The sequence below is a fragment of the Pelobates fuscus genome, chromosome 1, assembly GCF_036172605.1.
Source record: "Pelobates fuscus isolate aPelFus1 chromosome 1, aPelFus1.pri, whole genome shotgun sequence".
Classification (NCBI taxonomy): Eukaryota; Metazoa; Chordata; class Amphibia; order Anura; family Pelobatidae; genus Pelobates; species Pelobates fuscus.
This window is the reverse complement of record NC_086317.1, coordinates 98,223,040-98,240,524: the sequence shown is the minus strand read 5'-3', so window position 1 is coordinate 98,240,524 and position 17,485 is coordinate 98,223,040. Positions and strand designations below refer to the sequence as shown.

The following is a 17,485-nucleotide window of genomic DNA, read 5'->3' as shown; positions in this document are numbered from 1 at the left end:
AACCCGGGATGGAGGGACAGGACCCCAAAGTTGGCACACTTCCGTTAGATTCAGGATTCTTGAGATGTATTTCTTTTTCAGCATCTTACATTATGTGTATATTTCCTCCTGTTACATAGTTAAATTGCGTGCATGGAACATAAAATGTATGGGATCTACTCGTAGCCGTATTTCCCAAAAGGGCCACTTGGGCCATGGCTTTGACTCGAGGGAGCAGACCGAAGAGGGGTGGCAATGCTAAACCATTGTATTAATGGTGGTACAGCAGCAGTGCTCAATCAAGAAAGGAAAATAGCTCTTCCCTTCTTCCCCAGCACCCGCAGTGATACGTTACAGCGTTTATTTTATGGATTCCACTTTTATTTTAACATAATTTTGTTTCTTCAATGTAAATACAAAATTGGCAAAGTGAATTTGTGTGAAAATTAAATTTATTTGCTTCTGATTATATAGTAAATTCCTCTGCCATTAAGTCACCCAGGGATGGAGGGGTAGGAATTAAGGCATTAAGTACTTTATGGAACATTTTGGTGTTAATATTATAAAGCATTAGGTATTCAGACCACACATATTTTGTAGTCATTATTAAGACTATGTCACTGGAAACAACTGTTACATTAGCTATAAATTCATATATATTTTTTTTTTATATAAACCGTTCACAGTATTTTACTGGAAATATAATATAATTTATAACCCTCTCTGTTTTATTTTACCATCACAAAAAAAACTTTTTCCACAGGTATTTTCCAAGTGTAATGGCAAATGTTGCTTTTAGACACAGTACAAGTAAATGGAGATTTGGGGAACACAATCTACAAGAATATTCTTGAGTAAAACTGTGTAAATATGTGCAAAGAAAGAGTGTTTTAATATGACTGCAATATAGCATGTTTGAGGTTGTTTCTAAGTTTAATTAAAGGGACACTATAGTCACAACTACAGCGTATTGCATTTGTTCTGGTGAGTAGAATCATTCCCTTCAGGCTTTCAGAGAAAATGCAGTGTTTACATTACAGCCTAGGGATAACTCCACTGGCCACTCCTCAGATGTCTACTAGAGCAGTGTTTCCCAACCCAGTCCTCAAGGCACACCTACCAGTCCAGGATTTAAGGATTACCCAGTTTTGTCTAAGGTGTTTTTTCTTTTTTTTCTAAAAACACCTTAGACAAAACTGGGTAATCCTTAAATCCTGGACTGGTAGGTGTGCCTTGAGGACTGGGTTGGGAAACACTGTACTAGAGGTGCTTCCTGGGGCAGTGCTGCACAGTGAGCAGTACTGCCATTCAGTGTCTCCACCTTCTGCATGCAGATGCTGAACTTTCCTCATAGAGATGAATTGATTCAATTCATCTCTATGAGGAGATGCTGATTGGCCAGGACTGTATTTGTCTAGTGCTGGCTCTGCCTCTGATCTGCCTCCTTGACAATCTCAGCCAATCCTATGGGGAAGCATTGTGATTGGCTCAGACCACCACTTCTGATGATGTCAGCAGACAGCATCAGACAGGTTTAAAGGCAAACAGGGACAGAGGCCGCAGCTGCAGACTTGAATACAAGTAAGATTTTATTATATTTAGGGAGGCAAGAAGGGGCCAGTGGGAAGTTAGATGGTGGTTTTAATACTATAGGGTCAGGAATACATGTTTGTGTTTCTGACCCTATAGTGTTCCTTTAATGTTTAAATGAAAGTATTATAAATGCATCCAATCCACATAGCTTTTGAGATGCTTTCTGTAATAAGAAAGAGTCCACTGGAACTACTTCTGATCATGGCTGGTAGTTGTATTTAACAGTAATTTCAGTGCCATTTATTTGCCCTTCTGAATAGTAGTTAAAGCTAGTTTATTGTTTCTCTCTGTCAGTATACATCTTTGGTTGATATGGACATTGTGTGATAACTCATGAAGAACACACTGATTTCTAACTAGATGACAATAAATATTGACACTAGTCAGATGTGGTCTGCTATCTCAGCGTGGTCTACTTTACTGTTTCTGGGACATTGACCAGATCTTTGAAATCTTTTTTCTTGCTTACTTTACACAAAAACAAGTTCAGTGCCTTGTGTAGGGTCATAGCTGCTTAAATATTTACACCCAAACAGGGCCAGACTGGCCCACCGGGATACCGGGACATTTCCCGGTGGGCCGCGGCACCTGGGGCTGGGCTGACAGCCCCATTCAGAACTGAGCAGGCTCCTGTAATCCCGGCCGGCCATGTGTGAGCTGTGCAGCTGCACAGGACCCCATGGGAGCAGGGGGAGCCAGGCGGCCGGCACAGCTCACACATGGCCGGTTGGGATCATTAAAAAAAATGTAAAAAAAAAATTGTGGCGGGGTCGGAGCTAGCGTGCAGCGGGGGCGGAGCTTAGTGTGCGGCGGGGCGGAGCCTAGCGTGCGGCAGGGCGGAGCTTAGCATGCGGCGGGGACCCTGGTAACTGCTGCATGGGAAGCAGGAAGGAGTCCCTGCTTCCCCAACAACCAGCCTCCAGGAGCTCCAATGGATGTGGAGGTAAGAAGCAGATCAGTATGTCTGTGTGTGACTGTCTGCCTGTGTGTGACTGTGTGTGTGACTGTCTGTGTGTGTGTGCAACTGCCTGTGTGTGACTGTCTGCCTGTGTGTGTGACTGTGTGTATGACTGTGTGTGTGACTGTGTATGTGTGTGAGTGTGTGACTGTCTGCATGTGTGTGACTGTCTGTGTGTGTGACTGTCTGTGTGTGTGTGTGTGTGACTGTGTATGTGTGTGTGTGAGACTGTCTGCCTGTGTGTGTTACTGTGTGTGTGACTGTCTGCCTGTGTGTGTGACTGTGTGTGTGACTGTGTGTGTGTGTGACTGTCTGCCTGCCTGTGTGTGTGTGACTGTCCGTGTGTGACTGTCTGCCTGTGTGTGTGACTGTATGTGTGTGTGTGACTGCCTGTGTGTGTGGCTGTCTGCCTGTGTGTGTGTGTGACTGTCTGCCTGTGTGTTTGACTGTCTGCATGTGTGTGTGTTTGTGACTGTCTGCCTGTGTCTGTGGCTGTCTGCCTGTCTCTGTGTGTGTGGATGTCTGCCTCGGAGTCAGTGACTGTCTGCCTCTGTGTGTGTGGATGTCTTTGTGTGTGTGCATCTGCTAGTGAGAGAGCGAGCAAGCTTGTGTGTGTGTGTGTGCGGGTGAGCATCTGCTAGTGAGGGAGTGTCTGTGTGTGTGCGCCTGCTAGTGAGTTTGTGTGTGTGTCTGCTAGTGAGTGTGCTTGTATGTGTATCATTGAGCTTGTCTGTAGGGATCATATGTGTGTGTGCATGTTAGTGAGCTTGTCTGTAAGGAGCATGGGTGTGTCGGAGCCTGTCTGTAGTAAGCATGTGTGTGATTGTGAGCTTGTCTGTAGTGACCATATGTGTGTCAGTGAGCTTTCTGTAGTGAGCATGTGTGTGTCAATGAGCTTGTCTGTAGTGAATCTGTGTGTTAGTGAGCTCTTCTGTAGGGAGCATGTGTGTGTCAATGGGCTTGTCTGTAGGGAGAGTGTGTGCGCATCAGTGAGCTTGTCTGTAGTGAGCGTGTGTGTGTGACAGTGAGCTTGTCTGTAGTAAGCTGTAGTAAGCTGTAGTAACTCTGTGTATCAGAGTTTGTCTGCACTAAATTTGTGTGTGTGCCAGTAACCTTGTCTGTGTGTGTATAATTTAATTACCCTGAAAGGACTAATATTTTGAATTAGAAGAAGAAATGTATCAATAATATATATATATATATATATATATATATATATATATATATATATATATATCACACTACATAGCACAATGACTTATGGGGCTGGCATAGATTTTTTTTCCAGGGCTGCTTCGTGTCCCCAGTCCAGCCCTGCACCCAAAGAGCCCTCCTTGTAAAAATACCACATCTAAGATGAGTCCTCCAAAATGTGATAACTAATTGGAAAAATAAAATTGCAATCCTGTAATATGTGTGCATTTGTGCAAGAGATATTGAGCATTTCTCGTACATGGGTTTTATGAATAAACTGAAGTATGTAACATACGATTTCTCTACATTACCGTTTCTATTTAACATTTGGGAATTAATCCTTTTTAAAAGCTTTAACATAGAGCCAAGCTGTAAACTGCATGGTTGGTAGAGATACATTTATACTAATAGACAACAAACGTATGGAGATTTTACTTTCCAATTATTATATGCTGGAAGCTTATATTAAAACATAAATCACTTGTGCATATAATGCAGAAATTGCCCCTTTGGCCAAGTTTTTAGCAAAAAAAAAAAAAAGAAGTTGGTTTTACAAGTTCAAAGACCCTCAAGGCCTCTACTAGAATTTGAAGTAGTTTTACTGTCTTGATCTTATCTTCATAAATGTTGAAATGTGGCCAGATCTTCCACTCCCAAAAATATTATAAAACATGCCAGAATCTTTATTTCCCACAGTGTTAAAAAAATAAACAATGATAAACTATTTGGAGATTTTGCACAACTGACATAGAGAGGCTTAAAATTCCACCTTACTGAGGTGATGTGTGCTCCTTCTGTATTGTTATATAATATAAGAGTTTTTAATGGATGTGCTTGAGGACTTTGTTATAATCCTCAACTTCCAAGTTTTTATTCAGAGTACATTCACAATTATGTACACAGTAAGTAAATGAAAATACGTTATGGAACAAGTGGCTTCAATATAACAGGAAATATACCATCTATTAGACAAAACCTAAATTGATGCAGGGTGGATCCAGAGCCCTATATCAGGAGGGGGTTTGGTTTTATGGTAGGTAAAAATATAAATCAATGTAATTTAGAGAACTGAAAGTTTTACTGAGTGTATAATACTGTTTTAAACAATCAGCACAATATGATTATGGTTGTGACATTATGCATCAGATTACAGATTCATATTAGTAATAGGCATACTATTGACCATACAACCATGGTATATAAAAAATTAAGGGCTGCATCACTTGCCCTTGAGAAAGGCGGTTAGACCGCCGAAACGCGCGTTGGGCAGATTACTTTGACACATGTCACTAAGATTTAAATGATCCGGTAACTGGGTTATTGCTTTCACTGACTGTTCTGGGCAGCTTACTTTGACACATGTTATCAAGCTCCAAATGACCCGGTAACTGGACTACTGTTTTTACTGACTGTTCGGACAGCCGGTTGGATACCCTGCACTTAGAGATCTAGATGTGATTGATCCCGGTTTTTACTATAGGGATCACTGCCATTTGAGCTAGGATATAGGAGCTGGTATAGGGACAGAGCCTCCCGTTTTTAGCTCTGCTTAGATTCAGCTCTTTTCCACACTTTATTTCCTCTACATCTGATCTCTCTATCCTTTCGATTTATTTCCTTTTGGTTAACACTAGACACATCAGGTCTTTAATTATTGTAAACGTTGAATTACGTTAAATTACATGTACCATAGGAACTTCTGAAGTCGTAACAGGGAAACCTTGAATTTTGTTTCCCCTAGGATTGCTTAGTATGGGTTAATTCCCCTTTGCTGTCTCCTGGCTTAAATGTACTACAGATAGGCTAAATCCCCTTGGGAGGTTGTTCTCAGCAACTGGGTTTTTTTCTACAGTTGCAACTTTGTTGCATATATGTGACCACTGTTGCCGTTTGTTCTCCCCATAAGGATCTTTGCTGTACTGTTTTGCCAGCTTATAATTACAGTCTTTTTTTTCATTTTTTTCTTTTTTTAATCCTCACGATTTGGGGTGAGATTATAGGGTGTAGGTTTTTGACAATTCGTGTTCTATTAAAGTTTTTGTTATTTTGAGTTTTAACTGTTTGATATTCAAACGGGGGGTAGTGGTTGTGAGGTGAAGCACCCCGTATTCACGAGGAGCTTTCCTCACTACCTTTTATTTTTGATTACTACATGTACCTAGGGTTAAGCCCTATACTACCCCTGTAACCCTTCCCCAGCTACTGGTCAGAGTCTTCTCTTTGACCGATAGTCTACTTGTATATAAAAAATTAGGAGGTCATTTTGACCTTTTTTGTACGGTTATACTTAAACTTATGTTTTGAGTCAGACAATATTTAATTTTATAGTCCATACATAATTTAAATGGAACATTGACCCAATTGTGCACAGAGTGAGAACAATCTAGAACTCTATTAATGTGCCTCTGTCTGAATTTAACAATGTTTTTTTTTAATGCAACAGTGGTTCTACCAGGTGCTAAATAGTGCACTCAAGTAAACTTGCGGAAGCATTAGTTCAAAGGAATTAGTCCGAATGAAAATCCTGGTAATAAGTAATCATCAAACAAATCGATTCTGAATTCTTTAATTGTGGAATCTACAGGTAAAAAAGATTCGGAATTGATTAGGTCTGGTATCGTTTAACAGGATTTTTTTTTTTGTCAATCTTTCTTTTATTGAGGCAGGGTTTAAATGGGATACAGAATGAAGAGGAGGAGATGCATAGTATTAATACATAGTGGGAGCATTGTAACACAATAGTACATCTCCTACGGAATTTGATTTGAATGAATCACCTTAAACAAATTTAGTCTACTCTCAAGAGGCAATGACAAATTAAAGGCATTTACAAGCATATTAAAAAGGAAGTAGATTCATTATATAAGTACCACCTTGCAGACTAGCAGCAATTTATCTTTTTAAGTGCTGCAAAATAAAAATACAAATACTTACATATTTAAAGACAAGCACTATGCCCACTACAGACTGCTGTAGTTTTTATGGTGCCAGGAGTACCCTGGTGCCCTTTCAGATTAAGTAGGCAACTCTACGAAGTTTGACAACTAACCACCTCCTCTGATACGGTAGTTCTTGCTACAGAATTCTTAGCCCCGCCATGTCCTATGCCAAGTGAGTTATCAAAATCTGTATTATTTGCCCATTGGCAGATACCAGTAGCCAGCTGGCAAATAGTTAAAATGAACCCACAGTGCACGGGTAACATTTAGTGGCAGTTTACCAGCACGTGCTAACAAGCTGCCACCAAGAGAGGTAAAACATAAAATAAAAGCATTGGAAGTCAGTATAACCCCCTTCTAACTATGGGGAGATTTCCTCCCCCTCTCCCTCCCCCTTTATGCCCTCACCCACCATACTACTGGTTTGGACATATTTACTGGTGAGCAGACATCATAATGTAAATAAAACCAACACAGAGAAAAAAATGTGCTCCTCCAAATAAACCAATAAATGCAAACTTTTTATAAACCCAAAACAAGGAAAGAATGAGATTTGTCTTCAGACTTGCAGATTCTCTTGTCGCCACTAGATGGAACTATTTGCCCTCTTATAGTAGACAAATAAAAGTAACCGTGATTTACTGTTTTAGCTTTGAAAACCAGAACTTCCAGTATGCTTCTAGTCTAGTTAGTATCAGATTAAATGGTTTTACACGTTATATGGAGTCAATATTTTATTTGTGTCACTGATAACACAACAAAAAATAATGACTTGCGTAGTGGGAGAGAAGTGGGAGACACCAGCTCCGATCCCTTTTAATCTTCCCTATTTCTTCACCCTCTTCTTGCTTCTCTGAAACCTCTCACTCGTTCTCCCTTACTTTTTCCCCCCTTTCTGTCTCATTCCCTCTCACACCATTATTATCCATTTCTTTATGCCCTGCACGTATCAGCTATGGACCCGAGAATAGTGGCTATGTTTGTGGCACAATGCATCGTTAGCACGGATGAGGCCTTATGTACAAGGCACATGTACTATACCACGACTACCTATTTCTTAAGATGGCCATATGGGATCGCTGTACTATGGTTTGTCTAAGTGTCTATTCTTTATAAATCTCTAACTTTTATTGAATGTAAAAAATAATGACTTCCTCTCCACTAAAAAGTTTGATAGTTCATATAGCTGTGCTTTAGCTTTCAGTATTCTACCCGTATTCTACTTAAAATGAGTTATTGTTGGCGTAAACCATATTTTATATTGTTTACAACAACGTATTCAGATAAAGTTTAAACATCTTTCTTTGCAGGGTTATTCTCTAAAGAAAGAATTGTCAGAAATTAGAAAAAGGAATTTCAAATTTATGGCCAAAGTAGGCAATCTGGAAGCATATATGATGGGATTTTTCCACTTTGGCTATATTGGCCATTGAAATTTATGTTAAATTCACTCTGAATTACTTATTTTTCTTACTTTAGTAGATAATCCGGTTAGTACATTAAAGAGACAAAGTGATCTAAAGACAAGCAGAATATTATCAAAATAATGACTGCAATGACAACAATGTTCATACAAAAAAAATACAAAAAATATCTAGTTAGCCTCTGCATCATTGAACAAATACTACTGATAACAGCATGTTGTGTATAAGTGTGTGTACATGTATATAAATAATAATTCCTATTTCTATACATTTTTTTAACAGATCTGGAACCTCCTAGAATTCAGTGTCCCAGTGTTAAAGAAAAGGTGGCAGAACCAAATAAGCTGACTGCAAGAATATTTTGGGACACCCCTGAAGGGCGGGATACAGCTGATGGCATTTTAACAGAGTAAGTGAAACATAAAGTGCAATTCATACAGCCTCGTTATCACACCAAATCAGATCTGTCTTTTACTTTTGAAGAGTGATTGTTAAATTTATATACCTCTTACTTTTATTATAGTAGGCTATTTCTAACACATTTGTTTGTGTTGTTCTTCTCATAACCCCTTCACTACCAAGCTAATTGCAAAATAAATAAGAATCTGTGTTTTTGTATGTCTTGGAAAGTGCAAATTAATTTCCCACAGCAATATACATAACAAATAATAACAGCAAAATGATATCTATGTTAGGCATGTGCATGGGGAAAATATTCGGCTTGGTTCGGCATTCTGAAATTCTGGACTTCGTCAATTCTGGACTTCGACACTTCGGCACTTGAACACTTCGGCACTTTGGAACTTCACCACTTCGGAACTTCGGCAACTTCGGGACTTCGGATCTTAGACACTTCGGAACTTCTGCATTTTCGGAACTTCGGCATTTTCGGAACTCCGGCATTTCAGGACTTTTGTTGCAGCCGCTTGGTAGATAACTCCCTAATTCCCACGGTATTAGGGAGTTATCTACCAAAAGGCTGAAAGACCTAAATTGGTCTTTCAGACAAATTTACTAAGACTAAGTAAAGATTACTTAGTATTAGTAAATTGTGCCCCTACTCGCTATACCGCCTGTGGCTGCTCACTGAGTGGCAGGTGGGGGCCCTAAAGTAAAAAAAAGGGGGGAGGACCTATTGTCCGCCCCACCGGCCCCACCCCTGAGCGGCGAAGGGGCCCTAAATACAAATGGGGGGGACCTATTGTCCTCCCCCTGGCCCCCAACCCTGAGCGGTGGGTGGGGGTCCTAAACAAGAGTAAGGGGAGGGACCTAATGTCCTCCCCCCTGGCCCCCACCCCTGAACGGTGGGTGGGGGCCCTAAATGAAAATTTAACCCCCCTCTCCCCCAGGTGACTAGGGGTCCCCAAACCTATGTTACTTAATCCACCAATCAGAGTGTTATGAGTCAAATTACACAGCGTGGGAAAATTCCAAAGAACTTTCCCACGCTGTGTAAAATGACAAAGAGCACTCTGATTGGTGGATTTCAAAACTTACCTTTCAGTCTCTTCATTTACCTGTCAGAACACTCTGATTGAATGACTTAAACCCACCAATCAGAGTGCCCTGAGCCTAATTGCAGGGCGGGGCAAGGCTTTATAAGCCTTCCCCCGCCCTGCAGAGCTCAGTCTGCATGGAGCCCTCCATGGGTGAAGATGGATTATTTTTTTTTGCGCTCGTTTTTTTTTTTTTATTGCATCGGTTATTATGGATTTTTATTTGCCCTTTTTTGGGGCTGAAAAAAGAAGATTTTAGAAGAAAGAAAACATCAAATGGTAAGTTTATTTTTACAGATATTTAGTTAAAGGTCCCCCCTAGGGTGAGGGGGTAGGTAGGAGTTTATTTTTTGGGGGAGAGGGTGACTAGGGGTTTGGGGACCCCTTGCCACCTGAGGGGATTGAGGTTAAATATGTATTTAGGGCCCCCACCCGCCGCTCAGGGGTGGGGGCCAGAGGGGGAGGACATTAGGTCCCCCCAATTTGTATTTAGGGCCCCCACCCACCGCTCAGGGGTGGGGGCCAGGGGGAGGACATTAGGTCCCCCCCAATTTGTGTTTAGGGCCCCCACCCAACGCTCAGGGGTGGGGGCCAAGGGGGAGGACATTAGGTTCCCCCCCTTATTCTAGTTTAGGGCACCCACCCACCGCTCAGGGGTGAGGGCCAGGGGGAGGACATTAGGTCCCCCCCCCATATTCTTGTTTAGTGCCCCCACCCACCGCTAAGGGGTGGGGGCCAGGGGGGGGAAGACATTAGGTTACCCCCCCAATTTGTATTTAGGGCCCCCACCCACCACTCAGGGGTGGGGGCCAGGGGGGAAGACATTAGGTCCCCCCTTATTCTTGTTTAGGGCCCCCACCCACCGTTTAGGGGTGGGGGCCAGGGGGGAGGACATTAGGTCCCCCCCAATTTGTATTTATGGCCCCCACCCACCGTGTTTAGGGGTGGGGGCCAGGGGGGAGGACATTAGGTCCCCCCCCAATTTGTATTTATGGCCCCCACCCACCGCTCAGGGGTGGGGGCCAGGGGGGAGGACATTAGGTGTCCCCCCCTTATTCTTGTTTAGGGCCCCCACCCACCGCTCAGGGGTGGGGGCCGGTGGGGAGGACAATAGGTCCTCCCCCCTTTTTTTTCTTTAGGGCCCCCACCCGCCGCTCAGGGGTGGGGGTGGAGGGGGGGGCAATAGGTCACGGGTCACGGGTGGGGGCTCAGGAGGGGGGACCTTTTTTTTTTTTTACAGTGAGCAGCCACAGGCTGCTCACTGTTTAATAGACATGCCCCTACTCGCTGTACAGCGAGTAGGGGCATAATTTACTAATACTAAGTAATCTTTACTTAGTATCAGTAAATTTGGCTGAAAGACCAATTTAGGTCTTTCAGTCTTTTAGCAGATAGCTCCCTAATACCGTGGGAATTAGGGAGTTATCTACTTATTCATTCCTGCCATTACATTGACTGGCCAAGTAACTTACATTTTATATGAATGTATGTTACTTGATTGTTGTAAGTGTTGCAAATGCTTACAGCTGAATCCTGTCTGTTTGTATACTTTTTATTTGAAATTGTATATAGTGTAACATTCTTCTTCTTTCTGGGTAAGTATATTAGTACTTAGGCAATACTGTGCTTCGGAACTTCGGCACTTTGACACCTCGGAACTTCGGCAACTTCGGAACTTCGGCACTTCAGCAATTCGGCACTACTACACTTCGGAAATTCGGTAATTTCGGCACGTCGGGACTTCGGCAATTCGGCAATTCGGCACTTCGGCACTTCGGCAATTTAACTATTTGGACATTCGGAAGCACACCGCATGTCCAAATTATCCGAAATTCGGACGAATTTTAATTCGGACCGAAACGAATTGCACATGTCTAATGTATGTTGATTCTTGTTTTACACACAGTGAAACAATTCATGAGTTACAGAATAATGAAAGGAAAACTGTCACTTTTCTAACACCATTTTACACCATTAACTTTAAAATGTTTAGTAAAAATTTTGCATACGGCATCACAACCAAGTTCAGAGCAGGCAAAGTCACGTCTCACATTGTGCTGGAGACACACCAACATTGAGGGAGACTTATAATAGTTTTCTGGTCTAAAAATTGGTCTAATGTACTAAAAGGGGGGCACTCACTACTGAAACTAGTGGAACGAGTAGGCACATTCCACTAGACTCCTCCCCCTTTTACATTTGAGCACCACTTATTAGAACAGAACACTTTGATAAACTTCCCCATACCATGTTCTATGATAGATTAGGGGAGAGCTTATAATAATTAAAGACAAGCATCCAAGATAGAGACACTCAGTTCCACAATAGAGAAGTGTTGAAGCAGGGGCGGATCCAGAGACTGATCTTGGGAGGGGCACTGGTAGATTATTTAAAGAAAGAATCCAGGCACAATAACCACTACAGCTATTAACCTGTTGCCCTCCTCCCTCCCCCCTCCCATTCACCACCGTGTTGAAGTCTACATTAAATTTTATTTTTGTATAGTATAACAATAATGTTACTGTTTACCTCAAGATATGTCACTAAACAAAGGTACAGTCCACAATGTTAGGAATCTGCATTTCACAAAGACAGCTTAAACTGTTGGTGACATAGAAGGTTGTCAATTTTGATGACAGCTAAACCAGTTATATAGCACAGTGCAATGCCATCTGGCAACGTGGGATAAGTCCATCCAGAGCAATACTACTCAATCAATGTCCTTAATCTGAATATAGAAAGTCAAAGGAGAAGGCCAACTACGGTAAGTCCCCTGTTATAGGGTAAAGAGCAGCAATCAATGCACTGAGCCACAAATCTTGGACCGTAACACAATACTAACCTCATTTAAAGGTTTCTAAATTCATTTTTAAAAATATACTTTGCAGTTTAACTAATCACTCTGAACCTATTGCATTACATAACATATTGTTTTTTTTCCCCAACATGTATCTCTTTTGCAGTGTGGTCCTGAAAGGCCTGCCACCAGGGTCTGACTTTCCAGAAGGGGAGCACAAAATTCAGTATACAGTATTTGACAGGGCCGAGAACAAAGCTTCATGTAGATTTACTGTGAAAGTACGAGGTATGTAAACAAACACTCAAGGTAGGTTTTAAATATAAGGTGCTCTTATGTCTTGTGATAATTTATATTTCAATGTCAGTTTCACAAACGATTTCCTGATAATTGACACCTTGTTGTTTAATGATCAAGCACATAGTATCCTGCAAAAGCGTACTCAGTTTACTTGACATCCAAAACAAATACATCTGTTTACGCTGTACCTCCCAAATGTAAAAATTTAGACCAAATCACCTTTAATATTTTAGCAGCATCTACTCGACACACGGTCCTTTATTTGTATGTTGTGTCAATGTGTGTGAATGTAATCAGATTGTGGGTAGAATTTGGATTCAGGTATATATTTGTGTGTTGCAAGTGTGTGTGATTCTGAATTTCTCTTTTTTTTTTTGTGGTTCTCACATCCTCTCTCTCATGTATCACTATCCCATTTTCCACTTTTTAGGCCCCGGGTTTTGCAATTCAGTTTTCACTCACCACAATTCACTATTTAGTGACTAAACCCGGCCTTGCACCTGTCAAATGCTTTTTTTTCCTGTTTAACACAAAGTAAATATTTGACTTATGCTCAGTACAGCCAACCCTTCCATGATTTCCACTTTACTGATATCATCTTTGTCATCAGGGATCTGAAGAGTAACACTATCTCACTAGGACTGACTCACTTTACTAAGAGCTGGTCACTGTTTGTTCCGTCTGGTGCTGATGCAGATGGAAACTGACAGGCCTAGGAGCAGCTAGAAATACAGACTAACCTCGAGTCCTTTAGAGACACTTAGATCACAACATTTTTAATACTGTTCCCAAAAGATGACTGTAGGTGCTTTTATTTTAGAATGTATTATACATTTCTTTCCACATCACCAAGATTAAAAACTTCATAATACATAATGTAATTTTTTTTACATATAATTAATTCTTTACACCAACATATCCCACAGTGCTGTAGAATAAAGCAAACAGTTAAGGGGTTACTATAGCCCATTTTTAAACAATTTTCTTTTTTGCTTTTTAATGCCCTAGTGGGCACTATTAACTATACGTGAAAAAACAAGTTAATGACTATGAGCTCTAAGAACGTATCAAGCCCTTTAAGGAAAAGGGTTCCCTCAAAACACTCCACAACAATAAAAAGCAAACAAAAAAAAAAGAAGTGAAAACAAAATACATTATGAAAATCACCAAAGTGAACATATCATACAAATATATATAACCTGGATAAAGATATCAATGAACCAGTAAATCAAATAATATCTGGGAAAGAGGGAAAATAATATTATATATTATATCGTACTATTTTATTTTGTTTAGATATTATTTGATTTACTGGTTCCTTGATATTTTTATACAGGTTGTATATATTTTTATGATATATTCACTTTGGTGATTTTCATAACGCATTTTGTTTTCCCTTTTTTTTTCACCACTAAGTATACCCCCCCCCCCCTTTTTTTTAATGAAAAAAATCCTTTAAATAATCTAAAACTTACCTAGCACGTTCCAATGCCCTGTCTGTCATCACTCCAAGGTCCAATGAAATGCTTCTCATAGAGGATTTGATTGGACAGTTCTCCAGGGCTCAGAGGGCATGTGCGCACTATGAGCAAAGGAGAGGGAGTGAGAGGGTGGACAAGGGGTGGGCTTTAAATATAAAAAAGGGTGGGCCTTAAATATAAAAAAGGCAGATTGTTGAAAATTAAGGGAGGTGAGCCTACCGAGAGACGGACGGAGGGAAGGATTATTAAAGTTTCCCCTTGCAGGCACTCTCATAGTGCTTCCTGCAAGGGTAGAAACTAATAATCGCACAGTGCTTGCTGACAACAAACTTAATTTTTTAACAGATCTAACATTAAAAGTCACATGTGCCTGAGGTCTAACCTACCGCACAAAGGTGCATATTACTCTGTACGTGTAGCATTTCAAGCAAAACTCTGCACATACAGATTTCTTCCTACATGACCATTTCTAAAAGAAGAGGTGGTCATGGAGGTACCATGTAGGGGTACAGACCACATAACAAGTCCACTGGACCACCAGTGATCTGCATGAATCCTCTTTCGCTGTAAGGTAATAAGTAAGTGTCTGTTGTTTTTTTATAATTAAACTAGTAAATTAATGATTTAAGCCCCTATCCTACCCCTAGTGTACATACTATACCCCTTGCATTTACACACAAACACACTGAACACACAATGATATGTATATTTTTATAACTATCTTATACTATTTTATGCTGACATTCTTTATTCACATATAATTGAGTTGTGATGCTTTGACAGCTGTACTGCAAAATTAATTCTCAAATTATTTATCTCAGCTTTACTTTCAAAGTAAATATAGCAATTCTGTTTTTACTTTAATTCAACTCATTGCTTAGTGAAGAAATGCCACTAAGGTCGAAAGTTTGAAACTTCCAATACCTTAGTGACATATCAGTTAACCAAGTAAAGCAAACATAACTACTTAGTATTAATTGAAACAATGACAAAAGTGGCCACCAAGGGTAGCAACAAACAAAACGGTTTAATTTTGATAAATGTTTGTGGTTTCCAGTGAATGCTGCAATATAAAATGCAATCTATAATTGTTTTTGTCTGTGTACCAAGTAAGGCGCTGTGTTAAGCTGAACGCTCCAGAAAATGGATACATCAAATGTTCAGGGGCCGGAGATAATTACGGGGCAACGTGTGACTATTTTTGCGTTGGTGGTTATGAGTTGCAAGGAAGCCCAGCCCGTGTCTGCCAATTTAATTCAGAGTGGTCAGGAACAGAGCCAACATGCTCCTGTGAGTATTATTCTGTATTTTAAGCTCTGAAGCATTTATTCTTACTTTAAACAAATATACCCACTGTAACACGTATTCACTAGATAGATACACTTTAAAAAATTGCTTTGACTGCACATATAGTGAGTATGCTAAAGTTTTGGAGAAAGTACTTTAAATACTACCATTGTTATTTCAATTTTGCCAATTCACAGTAACAGAGCAAACAATATTGAAGTTAAAGAGGCACTGTCACTTTGTTTCCTTAGAAACTGCTATGTTTACACTGTAGGGTTAATCCATCCTCTAGTAGGTGTCTCCCTGACAGCCGCTAGAGGCCACTTCCGTGATCTACACTGAGTAAATCGCAGGTATTTGACGCTGGACATCCTCATGGAGTCCAGCGTCAAATTGAGTAATGCTTTCCTATGGGCGGGTTTGAATGCGCGCGCCTCTGGCCGTGCATGCGCATTTGGCTCCACTCGGGAGCTGGATTAAGCTAAGTGCCAGTGGTTGAAGGGGTTTTAACCTCTTCAGCGCCGAGTGAGGGGCCCCGTGGGAGGGGGGCACTCCAAGAGCCTATAGTGCCAGGAAAACGGGTTTGTTTTCTTGGCACCATAGGATCCCTTGAAGATAACACAGACGCTCCTCCCCACATTAATCTGGGCTGAATAATTTCAATGAGCTAGTTCTGGGAGTGGGAATTCCTTTAATAAAGTTACACTGTTTCTATTTTTTTCTAAAGAGCCAGCTCACAGTAAACAAAACAAACAATTCATGAAAAGCAAATATAGAAACACAGGAAAAGAATGTGATGAAAACTCTACTCAGATAATTTTTACAATCTATCTTGACGGACCTTCTGTCTAATAAATGGTTATACTAGGTAAACAGATGGTTTTCTACACTCTGCATAACCCTGATTGATGACGAGTTCCAAGTTGTGCACAGTTATGTCAAAAAACATTAATTATTGCTTTTATTGGGGTGTGCACATTCCACAGAAATTCTGGTAAACCAATAATACATTATAAAAGATATAACAAACGAATATGCTATTACTAACTATGTGTGTGGCCAGAACACATGTTAAAGCAATCCTTGAGGACATAATTCTCTCCCAGCTGTGGCTTTCAGCATCAATGCACAAAACATTTAATTATATCATTTTTTTGCATATTTATTGAGAAACCAGTGTTCAATTAGAGATTCTTGTTGACCAGAAAACATTCTGTCTGGGCCTAAATGAATTTTGCACATTTGGGTTTTTCCAGATGTCGATGTAGTCAATATTCTACCTAAAGCAGGGGTGGACAATCTTCGGCCCTCCAGATGTTTTGGACTACATCTCCTGTAATGCTCTTAGGGCCTAATGCTAGCAAAGCATCAACTGAGATGTAGTCCAAAACATCTGGAGGGCCGAAGATTGCCCACCCTTGACCTAGAGGATTGAAAAGGTATATTCAACCAAAATGCTTAAATTACGTGTTTTAACATATTTAATCAATATGTTAAAACCTTTTTAATGTGCTTGGAATGTGATTAATAAGTCTTTGTTATTTTACTTGGCTAATAATCTCACCAACACAAATAAACATATACACTTGAAAAATTGGATATCCTACGTAAAGGGATCCTATAGTGCCAGGAAAACAAAGCAGTTTTCCTGGCACTATAGATCTCTAAGGAGCGGTCCTCCCTCCTGCGGGGCTGAAGGGGCTAAAACCCCATTCAGTCACTTACCTAAATCCAGCACCAATGTCCCTCGGCACTGGGTCAGGCTCCGCCCACACTCGTCCCCCGCTGCCGGCAGCAGGCAGGGGTGACCTAATGAGCAATGGCAATGGCCATGCTCGCATAAGGATTTCCCCATAAGAAAGCATGCTTTCAATGCTTTCCTATGGAAAAAATCTGACGCTGGATGTCTCCCTACAGAGTGTGAGGGACGTCCAACGTCAGATAACGGATCAAAGGTCCGTTTCGATTTCGGAAGCCCTCTAGTTGCTGTCTGGTAGACAGCCACTGAGGGCAGACTTAGAGTTGCAATGTAAACAT

General features: G+C 40.8%; 1 protein-coding gene across 2 annotated transcripts in view; it reads left to right on the top strand.

The window, feature by feature from the left end:
- Nucleotides 1-17,485, top strand: part of SRPX (sushi repeat containing protein X-linked) — a 125,299-nt gene that overhangs the window by 95,799 nt on the left and 12,015 nt on the right. For both annotated transcript variants that reach the window (XM_063444257.1, XM_063444258.1), the window contains 3 exons: nt 8,370-8,496; nt 12,547-12,668; nt 15,272-15,451. In XM_063444257.1, coding sequence (XP_063300327.1) covers nt 8,370-8,496; nt 12,547-12,668; nt 15,272-15,451 — 429 coding nt within the window. The remainder of the gene's footprint in view (nt 1-8,369; nt 8,497-12,546; nt 12,669-15,271; nt 15,452-17,485) is intronic.